Raw genomic sequence first — 16,993 nt, 5'->3', positions numbered from 1 at the left:
CAGCATCCTGCTCGTGTGCCCACATGTCTGTCCTCGGCATGCTGCAATGCTCCAGTGAATTACAGCACAAACTGGAAGAACAACATCACATCTTCAGAGCAGGCACTTTACAGAGTTCTGGACTTAATATTGAGTTCAATGCCTTCAAATTGTGAACCGACTCCCATTCCTTTCCTTTTTGTTACCTTTTCTTGATACTTTCTCTTGTCACCCTCTGTCCTCTCCCTCTACCCCCCGGGGTTGTCTGTTGTTTCCAGTCTGACAGTTACACACACTTCTTACTCTGAACTACCAACATCCTCGCTCTCCCAGCAGTCTACCTTTTCCCCAACTATTGTATAACTACTGCCCTTCCATACTTTAGCTCTGATGAAGAGTCAACTGGACTCGAAACGTTAGTTTGGTCTCTCCCCATGGATGCTGCTGGACCCCTGCTATATTCTTGCAAAAACGGAGCTTGTGTCTGTCCCATAATAATTTTTTTTTGAATCAATCAAATATATGGCTTGGTAATAGAGATTCAAGAATAGTAACCCTGCATAGCTGAACAGTAAAAAGAATTGTACATATGTTTTTGTTGAAGTCCATCACACAATTTCTACTCCATAAACTTTGTATAAAGTTACTTACCCAAATTTTTATTCTGTCTTGTTTGGCCACAGTTTGAACTCAGATCAGAAAAATGGGAGAAATGTTAATTTTTCAGATGATTTCTTTTGAGTCTTTTTTGGGATAAGTTTCAGTCGCCTTATTCAAATTTATTTTGGATAGATCCACAAAATATAAGTCTAGTCTTTATGTGGTTCGGTGGTCACTGTAGACCTAAAAATATGATACCCGGAACTAGATTTCAGGATTCTTAGTTCCTCCAGTATTTCTTAAAGGATGCAGAATGGCAGTGATTATGAGCCCATTACCTGCACTCCTGACCTGACTGGATACATTGAGGGATAAGCATCTCCTAGTCCTCTGCAATTTTACTGGAATCAGCCAGGCTTTTCAAGGAATCGTACATCACAGCCCCTCAGAGGTATCTTGAGCCATCATCTGGATGAAGGTACCTTTGAAAGGTAAGTTGAAAAGGTTTTATCCATTTCCCCTTGCCATCCTTTGCTCTTCTTCCCACTTCACATTGTCCCTCAAATCCTGGATCCCAAACTATACCCCTCTACTGATGCACTATAGCCTTTAACCATGCCTCACTACCTACCGCCTATGTTGTCTCATAACCTGATAGCTTCCTATGGCAATTCAATGCTATTCACTCATTATGTATTCTGTTAAGGGGCTCATTAGTTCATTATTGCCATGTGTGAAAATGCTTTAAAGCATTCATTATTACTTTCTGAAAAAATAACTTTTAACTATACAAGTGTCAGTCACAAATGAAGAATTTATTTTATTGATTCAAAGGATGCAGACATTGTTAAATGAGCATTCATTGTCCAACACTAATTGTGCAGAGGGCAGTTTAGAGTAAAACACATTGTTTGAGTTTGGAGTAACAGGTAGGCCAGACCAAGTCAGGATGTCAGAATCTTTCCATAAAGGATATTGGTAAACCATATGGACTGTTACAGCAATCTCCATCGGTTTTCTTGTCACCACTGATTTACTTTTAATTTCAGATTTTTATTGGATTCAAATGTCAGCATTTGTGGATGAAACCTATATCCCCTGGATTATGAATGCCACAGCCTCCAAATGCAGTATAAAACTTGACTGAGGACATGAACAATGAGGAGTTTGTTGGAAACATTGCTCGATTTACAGTGCTATCTGAAATCAAATTCTCAATTGCTCAGTGTTTACTTACATTAGCAAAAGTAGTGTTGAGTGCCTGCCGTTCCTGTTATTAATACTTCAAAGGCCTGGTGAACTAATATATTTATAGGGGTGTCACAAAAGCATTTTTGTTTTCAGAAACCTATGGGAGACAGTTTTTTAAAAAAAATTATTTTTCTCAGTTCTGTTACTATAAGGTCAGATGGTTTTGTATAGAGCATTTACTGAGTTAATGAGCATGTGTGTGCTATATTTTGACATAGAGGGTGTAAGGTGCCATGCAAGTTGGTAGAAAAGTGTAAGTTGGCTTGGAGTACAAGAAACCATGCAGCGTGGGTAAAGGGTCTTTGTTTGGTATGATGGACAGATTTAGAAACATTGGTTTAAATGGAAGGTCTGAGGGACCATGAGGATCAGTTCAGGAGCATATGTTGTCATGGAGTGTGAGGAGTTGAGGTGTGAGGGATAGACAACTTGTTTTCTGTTTTATTGCCTTTATGACAATGCTGAAGTGGGTCTTTGAACAGCCCTGTTCATTCCAGCAGCCTCTGGGAATGCATCTAAATTCTTTCCAGAGGCAAACAGAGCATTTGACTGCAAAAGCAGTGCCCTGAAGGTATTGTGCATACTCAGTTAGGTGAGCAGGAGAGAGTTGCAGGGAGTTCAAGCAGGTTTCTCTCCACCAGCTTCAGTGAATTATCTCATGTGTTACGACATGGGGTAAACTCTCCTGCTTAATTTAAAACCAGCGACACAGAAAAGATTTATCCCATGCAGTAATCTGTAAAAGTTAGAGTGGCTAAGAAATATGTAAAGTAAGAGTTAACAACTTTATTTCTTAAAATAAAACAGAAAATAATTAACTGACCACTATTTACAATTTATTTCTCTAACCTAACTTTTAGTTTCCCTTCTATAATAGTAGTCCAATAAAACTCCCAACTAAGATTTACAAAACAACACTTCTTATCTCAAAACCAGGCAGCTGTTGGTTCGTTTTCGGATCTTCCTGTGTCTTCTTTTCTCCTTGGTAGAAATTTTTGCATTACAAGTTACTGATCGAAAAGGGACTTTTAAGAGAGATATTTTTTCAAGTAGTCTCTTATATCCTGGGACATGGCAGATCTCCTCCCAACTGTACAATTTTCCCCGGTCTTATACTCCAGAGCATCAGATTGTGCCATTGGCTATTAAGATCGTCAATATTCTCAATTCAATCTTGATTGGAGTTTAATGTGTTTCAGATATAATTTAAACTGATTGACCGAATTCAAATTTGTTTTTGACTCCAGGCAACGAACTACTTGAGTTGTTCAACTCAGTGTAACATACTTTGTTGCCTTATTGAGAACAATTCGTGCTGTCTGGTAGTTTTGCTGCTTTTAACTCTCTTAAAGGAACACCTACATCTTCATAACACATGCAACTCTCTTCTGAACAGCTAATTCAGCATGCATGATGCCTCCAGAGCACTGGTCTAGTGGTTGGCAGTGATCAAACACTCACTAGTACTGGGATCTTCCAGTGCTCATGCTACGGGTGCCAGTTTTAAAACCCGAGCCATGCACCATATCAAACAATTCCAGCCTGGTCTGGTATCAACTCAGGTCAGGAGGAACATGCATGAAAGCTGCAAGAGGTTAAAGACCTGTTCTCTGCCAGGGTAAGTCCTACACCTTGACTGTTCATTGCTACCAAACATGAAAAGCTGATGACAAGGCAGAGATGTTGTGAGCAACCAAGTAAGTACAAAGTGAATGACTGTTAAGAATGAAAGCAGCGAGCTCTGAGAGATATCCATTTCCAGTGCATGAGATAGGTAATCTCCATGCGATCTGAGATGCAGCAGCATTGTAATGCAAGGTCTTGGTGAGCTGTGAAGGTGGAGTGTTAAAATACTGAACTGCATTAAAAGTGAGACCCAATTGTGCTCCGATGACACTGGTGTTTGGCTGATGTGAACCCTGTGGAAGGAAAGTGCAGACAGAGAATGCTGTCTCTGGAGTGTATTCCGAGGTGTTGGGAAATGCTGACCAGGATAGAAACTAGAGAAGATGCTTTTGGGCTGGAGTTGTCAGTTATCTGCTCAAACTTTCATTTTAAGAACTGTTACCAGCTAGTTTCTCTGCACTGCCTAGGAAACTAGCAAACCGCATATGAGTGAGGTGACATTGGGTAATAAAAATGTGAATATGTGTAAATGGGCCTCTTACTGCTCATTAGTAAGATTCCTGTCTTCTATTAAAACTTTAAAGTGGAAATTCTGCCTTTTCTTTCCTCACATCGAGAATTTCATTTTTCTGTTTTCACCATATTTTACCAATTGACCTGTCAATGTCCATGTCATTCAAGGGCTGGAAAGATTCTACCCATTGTTTCTTTGAAGTTGATTTCATAATCTACTCTTTGATTTTTTGCTACGTATAATACAAAATTTCAGCATCACATAATTTAGTGACATTAAATTACACCAACTGCTACAAAATGTTAATCTCCTCAGATTTTAAATCAAAGTGCCTAGAATGAGAGATTGAGTGAGCAAAATTTCCAGGCTCTACACTTTTCACTTTTATTGAGATATAAATTACATCACTGCAGAATCATGTCTGATCAGAAAATAGTCTTCTAAGTTGAAAATGGCATTTTAAATCAATTGCACCTTTAATAAATCATATATTTAATGTAAAAAATATCACCATTTGTGAAGGGTAAAATCTGCAATCCAACACACAACCCCACATGAATGTAGCTAAATATAATTTATTATGCTTCCACACAAAACATCTTTTGACCTACACTGTGACCACTATAGTAATTAATGTGCATTTTTGCATGTAGTGTCAGCATTCACATTATTTCACAAAATACAAACTGGCCCAAAATCATTTGGCTGTAAATTTCTACTCATTCTATCATTCTTTAGTCTTCAAATATGTCTATTTTTAATATATTGTACCACAAATATAAGTCCTTCAAAAATAATAGTAACATTGTGCAGACTATATACTAAGTCCTTGGTACAATCAGGGAACTTTATGAAAAGAATTTTGAATGAACAGAAAACATTCAGCTGAACCCATTTAGCATTTTGCGACAGATATTAATAATTAAATACACTGAAACCAACTAAACTATTTGACATTATATAGTTTCAACTATCAATGTAACCACTGTATGATATATACTTAATGAAAAAAATTAATATTTAAAAAAGATGCCAATACACCAGCGTACTGGAAAAAAATAAAATTAGAGTAAAAAGTGCAGTTTGTCCTCAAGGCTAGCACAATTCTCTCGCTCTCTCTCTGCCTGTTTTTAATAAAGCTTGGCAGATTTTTTCTTGCAAAACAAAACCTAAAATCTTGTTGATACAATTATTTGCCCCAAAAACATTATATTTCAAATTTATGTTGCAGAAATAAAATATTTTTTGATTTGTAGCAGAATAATCAATAGTCATACATATATAACAATTACATAAATATGTCAACATTACTTTGATACAAGAGATTTTAAAATTGTGTGGTAAGTACTGTTTCATTTTCTTATATGCAACAATTACATCATAATGAATACTTGATTGTTGGAAGATTGGATATGCTCAGAGAAGGTTAGAGGTTTATGCAGATAATCTGAGATCAACACTACACTGGAAACTTGTTAAAATCACTGTCTCAAAACTTTGGTGTCAATGGATTCATTAGTTCTTATGCACTTTGGCATCATTATTAGCTTGTTAACCAAAGTATATTAAATTTACAATTCATATTTACTGCAGGAATACAACAATAATTTAGATGTTTATACATGCTTATGTGCACATATTGAAATAGATACCCACAACAAAATAATCTACAATAAAGCAAGTGAAAATGTGTTTGGATAATTGAGTGCTTTGAGTTTTAGTGACATTTAACTAAAAATGATCACCTGCCATCCTAAGAAGTCAAGGAAAATTAAAAGTCCACAAAATTCAATTTACAATGTAATCAATTAAATTATTTGATTGCAAAAAAAAGGGAGATTTAGTTTGGAAAAGCAACAGAGTTTCTGCCTGAAAGAAAAACAATCCAGCTGGGTTCAAATTACAGATGTAAAAAAGCAGAGTTTGTGCAGCTGTGATAATGTGACAGCCTTTCACCGTGGAAGACAATGGCTTGAGCAGTGGTGGCCAACTCTGCATGAAGCATCTGAGGTGGCTCTGGAGCCCCAACTCTGTCACATTTGCTACAGAGGAAGACAGCAGGCTGAGATCATTAAATGTGTACACATTTCTCCTTTCTCCATCCAATGTGACATTTTTCAGGGAAATAAACATAAATCAATGGAACAAACCCTCCATTGGTCATACTGTTATGATAAAACCCATATCCAGTATTTGGGACTTAATACAGGGAGTCTTGAAATACTTATGCCATAGCTTTTTAAAACATATATGTACATCTATATACACTTAACTTCAATCAATCATCTTTTCCATTTTCAACACTGCAAAATCAATTGTTTCAATAACTACGGATAATAAGGTGAGTATTTATTTAATTAAAATGAACAGATATTGATGCAGACTACAATCCTGTACTCCATACCATAAAAAAGCATATATTCTGCAGATACAGATACTCCACCACTTCTGACTGTCTGACATCTGTTTAGGTGTGTTGGAATATAATATTCTTAGTTTGTGATATTTTGTTCACCATGGATACCATGGAGATGTTCTAGTCTTGCTAGCAGTTATCAAAGAAAGACAACATAATTTGCAGGGATCAGTCCTGTTTTCCCTTCATATGTTCCTTGTAGCCAACCTGGTTCCACTGATGCATGTACTAGAACAAATAGAATGAGACTGATTACTGCATTTTAACTTTAAATCTTTATAGCTATTAAATCCAAGAAGTACAGAAAATAATTTAAGCATTTTCCAAAAAAGTTTGTGTAAACCAATAGCTGGAGTTTTAAAATTGTTTTTAAATTATACAAGTTGCAGGCATTACTAGCTAGACCAGCACTTGTGGCAGTGAGCTTCCTTTTTGAACCACTGCAGGCTATGTGATGTAAGTGAATTTGTAGTCCTGTCAGGAAGTTAGTTCCAGAAGTTGGATCCAGTGACAGAGGAGGAACAGTGATATTTTGCCATGTCAGGATAGTGTGTGGTTAGGGGGAGTACTTGTAATTGGTGTGATAGGTGTTACACCTTCTGCGATTACATGGGAAAGTGCTGTGGTGGTATGAGGAGGGATTGGGACTGGACAAGAGTGTTCCAGAGAGAATGGTGCCTGTGGAGGCTGACAAGAGAGGGAAGAGGAACATATGCATGGTGGTGGCACCCTGCTGGACATGGTGGAAATGTTGGACAATGACCCTTTGGCTGTGGATGATGATGTGATGTAAAGGATGGACCAGGGGAACCCTATTGATGTTGTGGGAGGGATGAGAGGGGCTGAGGGTGGAAGTGCAGGAGATGTGTCAGACACGGCTGAGGGCTCTATCAACTACAGTGGTGGGGAATCCTCAGTTAAGGAAAAAGGTTGACTTTTCAGAGGCCCCCTTGCAGAAGCTGGAATCATTTGAACAGAAGCAACAAAGACAGAGGAACAAGGGGAATGGAATGGTGTCTTTACAGGAAGTGGGGTCTGATGAAGCATAGTCTTCAGGTAATTATGGGAGTCAGGAGGCTTGTAGTGTATTTTCCAGATAACTAGCCTAGTGTCATTAAAAAAGTTACTGTCTCCTAGTCTCATTTTTTTCACAGTGTCTGGGTCAAAATGTTGGGCGTTCTGAGGGAACAGGACTCAGTGTATTTACATCATACTTACAGCAGCCAGTTGAAGAAAATGGCTTATCACCACCTCATCACTTACAATTCGGGATGGGGAATAAATGTTGGCCTAGCAAGTGATGTTAATATTTGAAGAATGAACAAAATTGTCTAACCATAGAGGCAAATACTTTATTTAATCTGCTCACAATTCTCTATATTACAGTGTTACATTTGTACTTTTTTCAATCTAAGTGGGCACATTTACAAATAGTGGGTACTTTGTAAGCACATAGCTGAAGTATCAATAATTTTTTCATCAACTTCCACTAAAGCCATCAGGCATTTTTCACCAGTCTTTCATCAATTCCTGATGTAGGGCTTTTGGCTGAAACATCAATTTTCCTGCTCCTTGGATGCTGCCTGACCTGCTGTGCTTTTCCAGCACCACTCTAATTTTGATAAGAACATTACTGCAGATGGTTCTCAGGTTAGTTTTTTGTTAAATCTATCTGTTCTGATGTGTTAGGACATTGGAACAAATGGGACATGAACCCTTGCCTTGTAGTCCACAGGTAGGGAAGACTCATACCCTTCCTCAGGATAGATATTTTTTAATTAACCTATTCAGAGATGTTATTACAAAGCCTCTCCACCATCTACAAGACACAAGTCAGGAGTGTGGTGGAATACTCCCTACTTGCCTGGATGAGTGCAGCTTCAGCATCAATCAAGAAGCTTGAGACCATCCAGGACAATGCAGCCTGTTTGATTTGGTACTGCATCCACAAGCATCCACTCCCTCCATCAGTGACGCTCATTAGCAGCAGTGTGTACTATCTACAAGATGCACTGTTAAAATTTGCTAAAGATCTTTGAATAACACCTTCCAAATCAAAACCACAACCACTTCCATCTAGAAGGACAAGGATAGCAGATACATGGGAACGCCACCGTCTGCAAGGTCCCCTCAGAGCCACTCACCATCCTGACATGCAAATATATTGCTGTTCCTTCAAAATTCTGGAATTTCCTTCCTTGTGACATTGTAGGTCAACCTACAGCAGGTGGGTCAACCTACAGTAGGTGGACTGCAGCAGTTGAAGAAGGCAGCTCACCCCCATTTTCTCAAGGGCAACTAGGGACAAGCAACAAAAGCTGGCCCATCATGTTGCATGAATGAAAAAAAAACACGTTTGGAGTAGGTGCAACTTGAACTTGGGTCTTCTACTTCAGAGGTCATGGTGGAAGGTGTTTGTGAAGTTGGTGAACTGTTCAATCTCCTTGTGGGAGCATGAGGTGGCACCAATAAAGCCATTAATGTAGCAGAGGGAAAGGTGGGGTGTGGTGTCAGTGTAACTGAGAAAGATGGACTTGAGGATGGATACCCTGACATTGGATAGAATGGAGAGAAGGTTCACTTAGCTTATTCCGGAGTTGAGGAGGTTGGATTATGAGGAGAGACTAAGTAGACAGGGATAGAGGATTGGTTAATCAACAGGAAGCAAGGAGTGGGGGATAAATGAGTACGATTAGAACATAGAAAAATACAGCACAGAATAGGCCCTTTGGCCCACGATGTTGTGCCGAGATTTAATCCTCATGTAAAATGTAATAACCTATGCACCCCTCAACTCACTGCTATCCATGTGCATGTCCAGCAGTCACTTAAATGTCCCCAATGACTCTGCTTCCACCACTATCGTTGGCAACGCATTCCATGTTTTCACAACTCTCTGCATAAAGGACCTACCTCTGGCGGTTCCTTTATACCTTTCTCCTAATGTCTTACAACTGTGACCCCTCGTACCAGTCAATCCTGCCCTGGGGAAAAGTCTCTGGCTATTGACTCTATCCATGCCTCTCAGTATCTTGTGTACCTCAATCAGGTCTCCTCTCTTCCAACTTCTCTCCAGAGAGAAAAGTCTGAGCTTATTCAACCTCTCTTCATAAGGCAAGCCCTCCAGTCCAGGCAACATCCTGGTAAACCTTCTTTGCACCCTCTCCAAAGCCTCTGTATCTTTCCTATAGTAGGGCGACCAGATGTGGTCACAATATTCCCAGTGTGGTCTCACCAAGCACTTGTGGTCTCACAGCTCTTAAACTCGATCCTGCTATTAATGAAAGCCAAAACACTATATGCTTCCTTAACAACCCTATCCACTTGGGTGGCAACTTTGAGGGATCTATGTACTTGCACACCCAGATCCCTCTGTTCCTCCACATTGCCAAGAATCCTGTCTTTAATCCAATATTCAGCATTCAAGCTCGACCTTCCAAAATGCATCACTTCACATTATCCAGTTTAAACTCTATCTGCCATTTCTCAGCCCAGCTCTGCATTCTGTCTATGTCGCGCTGTAGTCTGCAATAGCTCTCGATACTATCAAAGGCTCCTCCAACCTTTGTGTCATCTGCAAATTTACTAACCCACCCCTCAACCTCTCATCCAAGTCATTTATAAAAACTACAAAGAGCAGAGGCCCAAGGACAGAGCCCTGTGAGACCATACTCAACAATGACATCCAGGCAGAATACTTTCTATCTACAACCACTCTCTGCCTTCCGTCAGCCAACCAATCCTGAATCCAGATAGCCAAATCTCTCCTATCCCATACTTCCTGACTTTATGAATGAGCCTACCATGGGGAACCTTATCAAATGCCTTGCTGAAGTCCATATACACCACATCCACTGCTCGACTGTCATCGACATGTCTTGACACCTCCTCAAAGAACTCAGTAAGATTTGTGAGTCATGACCTGCCCCTCACAAAGTTATGCTGACTGCCTTTAATCACACTATGTTTTGCCAAATAGTCATAAATCCTATCCCTCAGAAATTTTCCAAAACAGACGTGAGACTGACTGGTCTGTAATTGCCAGGGATTTCCCTATTACCCTTCTTGAAAAGTGGAACAATATTTGCCTCCGTCCAATCCTCCGGTACGGCTCCCATGGAGAGTGAGGAGGCAAATATCCTCGCCAGTGGCTTAGCAACCTCCTTTCTCACTTCCCAGAGCGAGAAATCTGGTCTGGCCCTGGGGACTTATCAATCTTAATGTTTGCCAAAACTTCCAACACATCAACTTCATCAATCTTGATCTGGTCAAGACTGTATCCCAGCTCCTCAAAGTTCTCATACACAAGGTCCCTTTTCTTAGTGAAAACCGAAGCAAAAAACTCATTTAGAGCTTCCCCTATCTTCTCAGATTCCACGCACAATATCCCTCCGCTATCCCTGATCGGCCCTACCTTCTCCCTGATCATTCTCTTATTCCTCATGTATGAGTAAAATGCCTTTGGGTTCTCCCTAATCCTTCTTTCCAAGCCTTTTCAGTGCCCCTCCTGGATCTCCTCAGTCCATTTCTGAGCTCCTTTCTAGCAAGCCTGTAATCCTCTAAAGCTGTGCTAGATCCTTGCTTCCTCCACTTTACATAAGCCGCCTTCTTCCTTTTGACGAGAAGTTCCTCTGTTCTCGTTATCCAAGATTCCCTAATCTTACCCCTTCTTACCTGTCTCAGAGGAATAAATTTGTGCATCACTCGCAACAACTGCTCCTTAAATAATCTCCACATGTCTGCTGTGCCCTTTCTGTGGAACAATTGCTCCCAGTCTGTACTTCTCAACTCCTGCCTGATAGCGTTATAATTTCCTTTTCCCCAATTAAATATCTTCCCTTGGTAACTGCTCCTTTCCCTTTCCAAGGCTATGGTAAATGTGAGGAAGTTGCGATCACTGTCACCAAAGTGCTTTCCCACTGCGAGATCTGATACCTGTCCGGCTCATTGCCGAGCACCAAATCCAAAATGACCTCTCCCCTCGTCGGTCTGTCTACATACTGAGTAAAGAAACCCTCCTGAACACACTTGACAAAAACGGCTCCATTCAAGCCATCTGCTCTAAGGAGGTTCCAGTCAATATTGCTACATCTGCATTTTTCCAGAATCTGGTTTTCCAGACCTATGAGATCTTCAATCTCTCTACTGCTATTAGGTGGTCTGTAGAAAACCCTCAATGAGGTGGCTGTTCCCTTGCTGTTCCTAACTTCCACCCATACTGACTCAGTAGACAAACCTTCCTCAACAACCTTCCTTTCTGTAGCTGTGATGCACTCTCTGATTAGCAATGCTACACCCCCTCCTCTTTTTCCACTTTCCCTGTTCTTTTTAAATGTTCTAAACCCTGGAACATCAAGCAACCATTCCTGCCCCTGTGAACCCCACGTCTCCATTAAGACCACAACATTGTAGCCCCAAGTACTGATCCATGCTCTAAGTTTGTCACACTTATTTCTGACACTCCTTGCGTTAAAGAAGACACACTTTAATTGATCCCTTTGTTTTATCGCGTGATAAACCTTCCCGATAGGTTCACTATATCCTGTCACTGCCCCTTTCCTGGCTATATCATTGGTGCCAATATGTACCACGATTTCTGGCTGTTCACCCTCCCCCTTCAGAATTTTGTAAACCCGATCGGCGACATCTCACCCACTTAAACACCTCCCGGCAGTCCTTCGCTCCTCCCTCACACCTCTCGGCAAAATTCTGGGTGGCAATCAGGGACTAGTGGTGTGCCCTTAGGGATCATGTGTTGGGACCGCAATTAGTCACAATTTACATCGAAGATTTAGAGCTGGGGACCATGTGTACTGTATCAAAGTTTGTGGATGACACTAAGATGAGTAATAGAGCAAAGTGTGCAGAGGACTGTGAAACTTTGCAAAGGGACATAGATAGTTTAAGTGAGTGGGCAAAGGTCTGGCAGATGGAGTACAATGTTAACAAATGTGAAGTCATCCATTTTGGTAGGAATAACAGTAAAAAGGATTATTACTTGAATGGTAAAACATTGCAGCATGCTGCTGTGCAGAGGGACCTGGGTGTCCTTGTGCATGAACCACAGGGGGTTGGTCTGCAAGTGCAACAAGTAATTAGAAAGGTAAATGGTATTTTGTTCTTCATTGCGAAAGGGTTTGAGTTTAAATCAGGGAGGTTATGTCGCAGCTCCAGGCCACACCTGGAGTACTGTGTGCAACATTGGTCTCCTCACTTGGGAAGGGATGTGGTGGTACTGGAGGGGGTGCATAGGAGGTTCACTCAGTTGATTCCGGAGTTGAGGGGGTTGGCTTATTAGGACAGACTGAACAGACTGGGCTTATATTCATTGGAATTCAGAAGAATGAGGGGGGATCTTGTAGAAACATATAAAATTATGAAGGGAATAGATAAGATAGAAGTAGAGAGGATGCTTCACTGGCAGGTGAAACTAGGACAAGAGGGCATAGCCTCAAAATTAGAGGGAGCAGATTTAAGACTGAATTGAGAAGGAACATCTTCACCCAGAGGGTTGTTAATCTATGGAATTCCCTGCCCAGTGAAGTATTTGATGCTACTTTAGTAAACATTTTTAAAGCTAAGATAGATTTTTTCTTAAACAACAAAGGAATTAAGGGATACAATGAGTGGGTGGGTAAGTGGAGCTGAGTCCATGATCAGCCATGATCTTATTGAATGGCGGAGCAGGCTGGAAGGGCCAGATTGCCTACTCCTGCTCCTCGTTCTTATGTTTTAATACATTTAGAAAAAATGTGCTCTCATTTATTCTCTCACCGGATACTGTCTAAGTCAACAATCATCGTTAGAATCATGGAACCCCTACTGTGTGGAAACAGACCCTTCGGCCCAACAGGTCCACACTGAAGAGCAACCCCCCAGACCCATTTCCCTATCCTAATTAACCCTTTAACCCCTGACTAATGCCCCTAACCTAGACATCCCTGAACACTATGGACCATTTAACATGGCCAATTCACCTGACCTGCACATCTTTGGATTGTGGGAGGAAACCAAAGCACCCGGAGGAAACCCACACAGACATGAGGAGAATGTGCAAACTCTGCAGTCTGCACTATCTGTTCATCTCTAGTTGCCCTAAAGGTTGTGATGAACTAGTTTCTTGAACAACTGTAGGAGCCATTGGGAAGTAGTGACCATAATACAATAAGCTTCAATCTGCAATTTGGGAGGGAGAGGGTACAATCAGAAGTGACAATATTTCAGTTGAATAAAGGGAACTATGGAGCTATGAGGGAGGAGCTGGCCAAAGTTCAGTGGTGCAGTACCTTAGCAGTGATGACAGTGATGGAATAATGGCGGATATTTCTGTGTATAATGCAGAAGTTGCAGGATCAGTTCATTCCAAAAAGGAAGAAAGATCCTAGGAGGAGGCATGGGTGGCCGTGGCTGACGAGGGAAGTTAAGAAACATAAAAAGTTAAAAGAGAAAAAGTATAACATAGCGAAGATAAGTGGGAAAACAGAGGACTGGGAAGCTTTTAAAGAACAACAGAGGATTACTAAGAAGGAAATACACAGAGAAAAAATGAGGTACGAAGGTAAACTGGCCAATAATATAAAGGAGGATAGTAAAAGCTTTTTTAGGTATGTGAAAAGCAAAAAAAAGGTTAAGACTAAAATTGGGCCCTTGAAGTCAGAAACAGGGGAATATATTACGGGGAACAAAGAAATGGCAGAAGAGTTGAATTGGTACTTCACTGGGGAAGACACAAGCAATCTCCCTGAGGTAACAGTGGCTGAAGGACCTGAACTTAAGGGAATTTATATTTGCCAGGAATTGGTGTTGGAGAGACTGTTAGGTCCGAAGGTTGATAAGTCCCTGGGGCCTGATGGTCTACATCCCAGGGTACTGAAGGAGGTGGCTCTAGAAATCATGGATGCGTTGGTGATTATTTTCTAGAGTTCGATAGATTCGGGATCAGTTTCTGTGGATTGGAGGGTGGCTAATGTTATACCACTTTTTAAGAAAGGTGGGAGAGAGAAAGCAGGAAATTATAGACCAGTTAGTCTGACCTCAGTGGGGGGAAAGATGCTGGAGTCTATTATAAATAATGAAATTACGACACATCTGGATAGCAGTAACAGGATAGGTCAGAGTCAGCTTGGATTTATGAAGGGGAAATCATGCTTGACTAATCTTCTGGAATTTTTTGAGGATGTAACTTTGAAGATGGACGAGGGAGATCCAGTAGATGTAGTGTACCAGGACTTTCAGAAAGCTTTTGATAAAGTCCCACACAGGAGGTTAGTGAGTAAAATTAGGGCGTATGGTATTGGGGGCAAAGTACTAACTTGGATTGAAAGTTGGTTGGCTGATAGGAAACAAAGAGTAGTGATAAATGGCTCCATTTCGGAATGGCAGGCAGTGACCAGTGGGGTACCGCAGGGATCAGTGCTGGGACCGCAGCTTTTTACAATATATGTTAATGATATAGAAGATGGTATTAGCAATAACATTAGCAAATTTGCTGATGACACAAAGCTGGGTGGCAGGGTGAAATGTGATGAGGATGTTAGGAGATTACAGGGTGACCTGGACAAGTTAGTGGGTGGTTAGATGCATGGCAGATGCAGTTTAATGTGGATAAATGTATGGTTATCCACTTTGGTGGCAAGAACAGGAAGGCAGATTACTACCTAAATGGAATCAATTTAGGTAAAGGGGCAGTACAGAGAGATCTGGGTGTTCTTGTCCACCAGTCAATGAAGGAAAGCATGCAGGTACAGCAGGTAGTGAAGAAGGCTAATAGCATGCTGGCCTTCATAATAAGAGGGATTGAGTATAGAAGCAAAGAGGTTCTTCTGCAGCTGTACAGGGCCCTGGTGAGACCACACCTGGAGTACTGTGTGCAGTTCTGGTCTCCAAGTTTGAGGAAAGACATTCTGGCTATTGAGGGAGTGCAGCATAGGTTCATGAGGTTAATTCCTGGAATGACGGGAATACCTTACACTGAAAGACTGGAGTGACTGGGCTTGTATACCCTTGAGTTTAGAAGATGGAGAGGGGATCTGATTGAGACATATAAGATTATTAAAGGTTTGGACACTCTAGTGGCAGGAAATATGTTTCCGCTGATGGGTGAGTGCCGAACCAGAGGACACAGCTTAAAAATATGGGATAGGCTATTTAGGACAGAGATGAGGAGAAACTTCTTCACCCAGAGAGTGGTGGCTGTGTGGAGGGCAGTGGGCAGTGGAGGCCCAGTCTCTGGATTCATTTAAGAAAGAGTTGGACAGAGCTCTCAAGGATAGTGGCATCAAGGGTTATGGAGATAAGGCAGGAACAGGATACTGATTAAGGATGATCAACCATGATCATATTGAATAGTGGTGCAGGCTTGAAGGGCAGAATGGCCTACTCCTGCACCTATTACCTATTGTCTATTGTCCTTGTGTTTTAGCTGCACCCATAAGGCTGCTGGGAGGGGAGTTCTAGGATTTTGACTGAAGCGAGGGTGATATGGTTCCAAGTCAGGATACTGTGTAGCTTAGAACTTAGAGGTGTGCTTCCCTTCATCTGTTGTCCTTGTCCCTCTAAGTCATAGAGATTGTCGGCATGGAAGGTGCTGCTGCAGGAGACTTAAGGAGTTGCTGAAGTACATCTTCAAGATGGTCCATCTTACTAAATTGTGTATGGTTATTGGAAGGTGTGAGTGTTTAATTTTTGATGCCAGTCAAGTAGTCTGCCTTGATTTGTGTTGAGCTCTTTGAGTGTTGGAGTTACACTTGTGGCATAATGTGAATAATGTGATTGGTCACTCCCTTTAAAACAACATCAAAGTTCAGTGTGATTTTCTCTCCTTTCTGTCCTGTTGGATGCTTCCAGCATTTTTCATTTCTACTTCAGATTTCCAGCAAGTTGTAATTTTGCTTTTGTCTTGCCAATTAAAAGCTGCTTTACAATGATTTTTTAATATTGCATTGTCTAAATCCCAAGGGATAAAAACAATCAGAAAAAAAAAGAAATTGTTGAGCCAACGAAAGGCACTACAGAGTTAGTCATCACCATGTCTTGTGGAAAGTACAGTGATCTGGATCTGATGTGGGATCTAATAACCTTTAATCTAAGTGCTACCAAGGGCATCTGGAATAATTTCAACCTGCTCACAAGAATGTTCCTCATGGGCGGCACGGTGGCACAGTGGTTAGCACTGCTGCCTCATAGCGCCTGAGACCCGGGTTCAATTCCCAACTCAGGTGACTGACTGTGTGGAGTTTGCACGTTCTCCCCGTGTCTGCGTGGGTTTCCTCCGAGTGCTCCGGTTTCCTCCCACAGTCCAAAGATGTGCGGGTCAGGTGAATTGGCCATGCTAAATTGCCCCTTACCTTAGGTAAGGTTTCCACACTGTAAGTAATCTAATCTAATCCAACAAGTTATGAGCTATAGTGAGAGGATGAATAGACAGGGGCTGTTTTCCCTGGAGCACCGGAGGCTGAGGGGTGACCTCATAGAGGTTTATAAAATCATGAGGGGCATAGATAGGGATAAACAGATAAGGTCTTTTCCCTAGGGCGGTGGAGACCAGAACTTGAGGGCATAGACTGAAAGTATGTCCTCATAGGGTGAGAAGGGAAAGATTTAAAATG

At 41.2% G+C, this 16,993-nt stretch overlaps 1 protein-coding gene across 2 annotated transcripts in view; it reads right to left on the bottom strand.

Annotated features, from left to right (window-relative positions):
• Positions 1–5,756: 5,756 nt before the first annotated feature.
• arhgap42a (Rho GTPase activating protein 42a) overlaps positions 5,757–16,993 on the bottom strand; it is a 343,140-nt gene continuing 331,903 nt past the window's right edge. For both annotated transcript variants that reach the window (XM_060826434.1, XM_060826435.1), the window contains one exon: positions 5,757–6,614. In XM_060826434.1, the coding sequence (XP_060682417.1) occupies positions 6,526–6,614 (89 nt within the window). In that variant the 3' untranslated portion in view covers positions 5,757–6,525. The remainder of the gene's footprint in view (positions 6,615–16,993) is intronic.

The sequence above is a fragment of the Hemiscyllium ocellatum genome, chromosome 6 (assembly GCF_020745735.1).
Source record: "Hemiscyllium ocellatum isolate sHemOce1 chromosome 6, sHemOce1.pat.X.cur, whole genome shotgun sequence".
In the NCBI taxonomy this organism is placed as follows: Eukaryota; Metazoa; Chordata; class Chondrichthyes; order Orectolobiformes; family Hemiscylliidae; genus Hemiscyllium; species Hemiscyllium ocellatum.
Note: the sequence above shows the minus strand (reverse complement) of the source record. Positions and strands in the feature narration are given on the sequence as shown.